General features: G+C 60.1%; 1 protein-coding gene across 1 annotated transcript; it reads left to right on the forward strand.

The window, feature by feature from the left end:
• The first annotated feature begins 267 nt into the window (after positions 1-267).
• Positions 268-2,176, forward strand: LOC119305465 (endoglucanase 4-like). Its single transcript, XM_037581974.1, has 4 exons — positions 268-477; positions 580-1,086; positions 1,185-1,637; positions 1,710-2,176. Exons 1-4 carry the CDS (start codon positions 268-270, stop codon positions 2,034-2,036), a joined length of 1,497 nt encoding a protein of 498 aa, XP_037437871.1. The 3' UTR covers positions 2,037-2,176.
• The last annotated feature ends 318 nt before the right edge of the window (positions 2,177-2,494 follow it).

Here is a 2,494-nt window from a genome sequence, read left to right on the forward strand (position 1 = left end):
TGACTGAAATCTAGCTAAATGGGTCTTGACCACTACGTACGGATCGGATATACATCAAGCTGCGTCTGTATCTTGGGCGAACATTAAAAAGGAAGGGGATAATGCGCCAGGAAATCAAGGCGAACATTAATACATTAATACGTATTAAAAAATACGTAGCGTGCTCGATCGTGTTCGTCTACGACATGAATCCCAACTGCAACTGATCGACCACTATATATAGCAATGCTAGTATGTAGCTCAGCACCAACGCACATCCTGATCGACATGGGATCCCCCAAAGCTTGCATGTCCACCTACCTGATCGCCGTCCTCTGGCTGGTCGCCGGTGCGCGCAGCGCCGCGGCGTTCAACTACGCGGACGCCCTCGACAAGGCGGTCCTCTTCTTCGAGGCGCAGCGCTCGGGGAAGCTGCCGCCGGGCCAACGCGTGGCGTGGCGCGCCGACTCCGCCCTGTCCGACGGCAACGCCTCCAATGTACGTACTTCCTCAGACGACAAGTCCTGGACACATGCCATGCATGCACGTCGTTGACGGGAGTGACCATTAATTTACGTGCGTCTTGTTGGCTTTGATCAGGTGGACCTTGTAGGAGGGTACTACGACGCCGGGGACAACATCAAGTTCGGCCTGCCCATGGCGTTCACGGTGACCATGCTGTCGTGGAGCGTGGTGGAGTTCGGCGGCGCGATGCCGCCCGGCCAGCTCGCCAACGCCGAGGCGGCGGTGCGTTGGGGCTCCGACTACCTGCTCAAGGCGGCGACGGCGACGCCGGGCGCGCTGTACGTGCAGGTGGCGGACCCGTACCAGGACCACCGGTGCTGGGAGCGGCCGGAGGACATGGACACGCCGCGCGCCGCGTACAAGGTGACGCCCCAGAACCCCGGGTCGGACGTGGCGGGCGAGACCGCGGCGGCGCTGGCCGCGGCCTCCCTGGTGTTCCGGGCCCGCGACCCGGCCTACTCGTCCAAGCTGCTCCGCGCCGCTCGGCAGGTATTTGATTTCGCGGACCGGTACAGGGGCTCGTACATCGACTCGCTCAGCTCCGTTGTGTGTCCCTTCTACTGCTCCTACTCCGGCTACAAGGTAAACAACCCAACAACCCACACGTTAACACAACATGCATGATGCTGCTGCTGCTGCTGAGTCGGAATAACCATAACATAATCCATGAATGCATGCAGGACGAGCTCCTTTGGGCGGCGACGTGGCTGCACCTGGCGTCGTCGCCGTCGCCGAGCTCGCAGAGCGTGTACATGACCTACATCAACTCCAACGGGCACACGCTCGGCGGGGAGCAAGACGCGTACACCGTCAGCTGGGACGACAAGCGCGCCGCCACCAAAGTCCTCCTCTCCAAGGTATTTCTGCAGAACCGGGTGGAGAGCCTGCGACCGTACAAGGCGCACGCCGACAAGTACATCTGCTCCCTCGTCCCCGGCGCCAGCGGCTTCCAGTCCCAGTACACACCAGGAGGCCTCCTGTTCACGGAACGCGACAGCAACATGGAGTACGTGACCTCCACGGCCTTCCTGCTCCTCACCTACGCCAAGTACCTCGGCTCCACCGGCGGCGCCGCCTCCTGCGGCGCCACCGCCGTCACCCCCTCCACCCTCGTCTCGCTCGCCAAGAAGCAGGTACGTTTCCATGCATGGCAACAAAATATTAAGATCGGCAGAGGGAGGCTCATCGGTCATTTTGGCGCGCAGGTGGACTACATCCTGGGCGCGAACCCGGCGGGGATGTCGTACATGGTGGGGTTCGGGGCGCGGTACCCGAGGCGCGTGCACCACCGGGGCGCCTCCATGCCGTCGGTGCGCGACCACCCGGCCCGCATCGGCTGCGACGAGGGGTTCCACTACCTGCACTCCTCCGACCCGGACCGCAACGTGCTCGTCGGCGCCGTCGTCGGCGGCCCCGACCAGAGCGACAGCTACTCCGACAGCCGCGACAACTATGCGCAGGCTGAGCCGTCCACCTACACCAACGCGCCGCTCGTCGGCGCCCTCGCCTTCTTCGCGGGGCACGCTAGCTAGGCATATAGCCCAAGTGGCGTAAACGAAATGTGTGTGTGTGCGCGATGGTAGAACTTGAACTGTGAATGTACTCAGTCTGAGATTTTAGTCTAAGTCTCAGTCTGTAGAACTTAATACCTATCTATACTACTATTAAAAGAGCAAACAGGTGTTTGTCTAAAGTCACACAACAAACTGTACACAGATAAGCAGAACCATCCGATCAAATTGACTTAAACACATCCTACCGCCTATATTACATCAATAGTCTGTCAGCCAGATCAACGTCTTAGATTAAATGTTCTGCCTAGCAGACGCCGCGTCTGCCGATCGTGCGAGCGCTCCGCGGCCGCCGATCCCGCGGCCCAGCGGCAACTCCCTGATTTTCGTTTTTTTAGGAATCCCTGATTTTCAGTTTGGTCCACGCGAAAGTGGCTCCCGAGTCCCGGCACTGGCTTTAGGCCCCAACAAGAACGGCG

Source organism: Triticum dicoccoides, chromosome 5B, assembly GCF_002162155.2.
Source record: "Triticum dicoccoides isolate Atlit2015 ecotype Zavitan chromosome 5B, WEW_v2.0, whole genome shotgun sequence".
Classification (NCBI taxonomy): Eukaryota; Viridiplantae; Streptophyta; class Magnoliopsida; order Poales; family Poaceae; genus Triticum; species Triticum dicoccoides.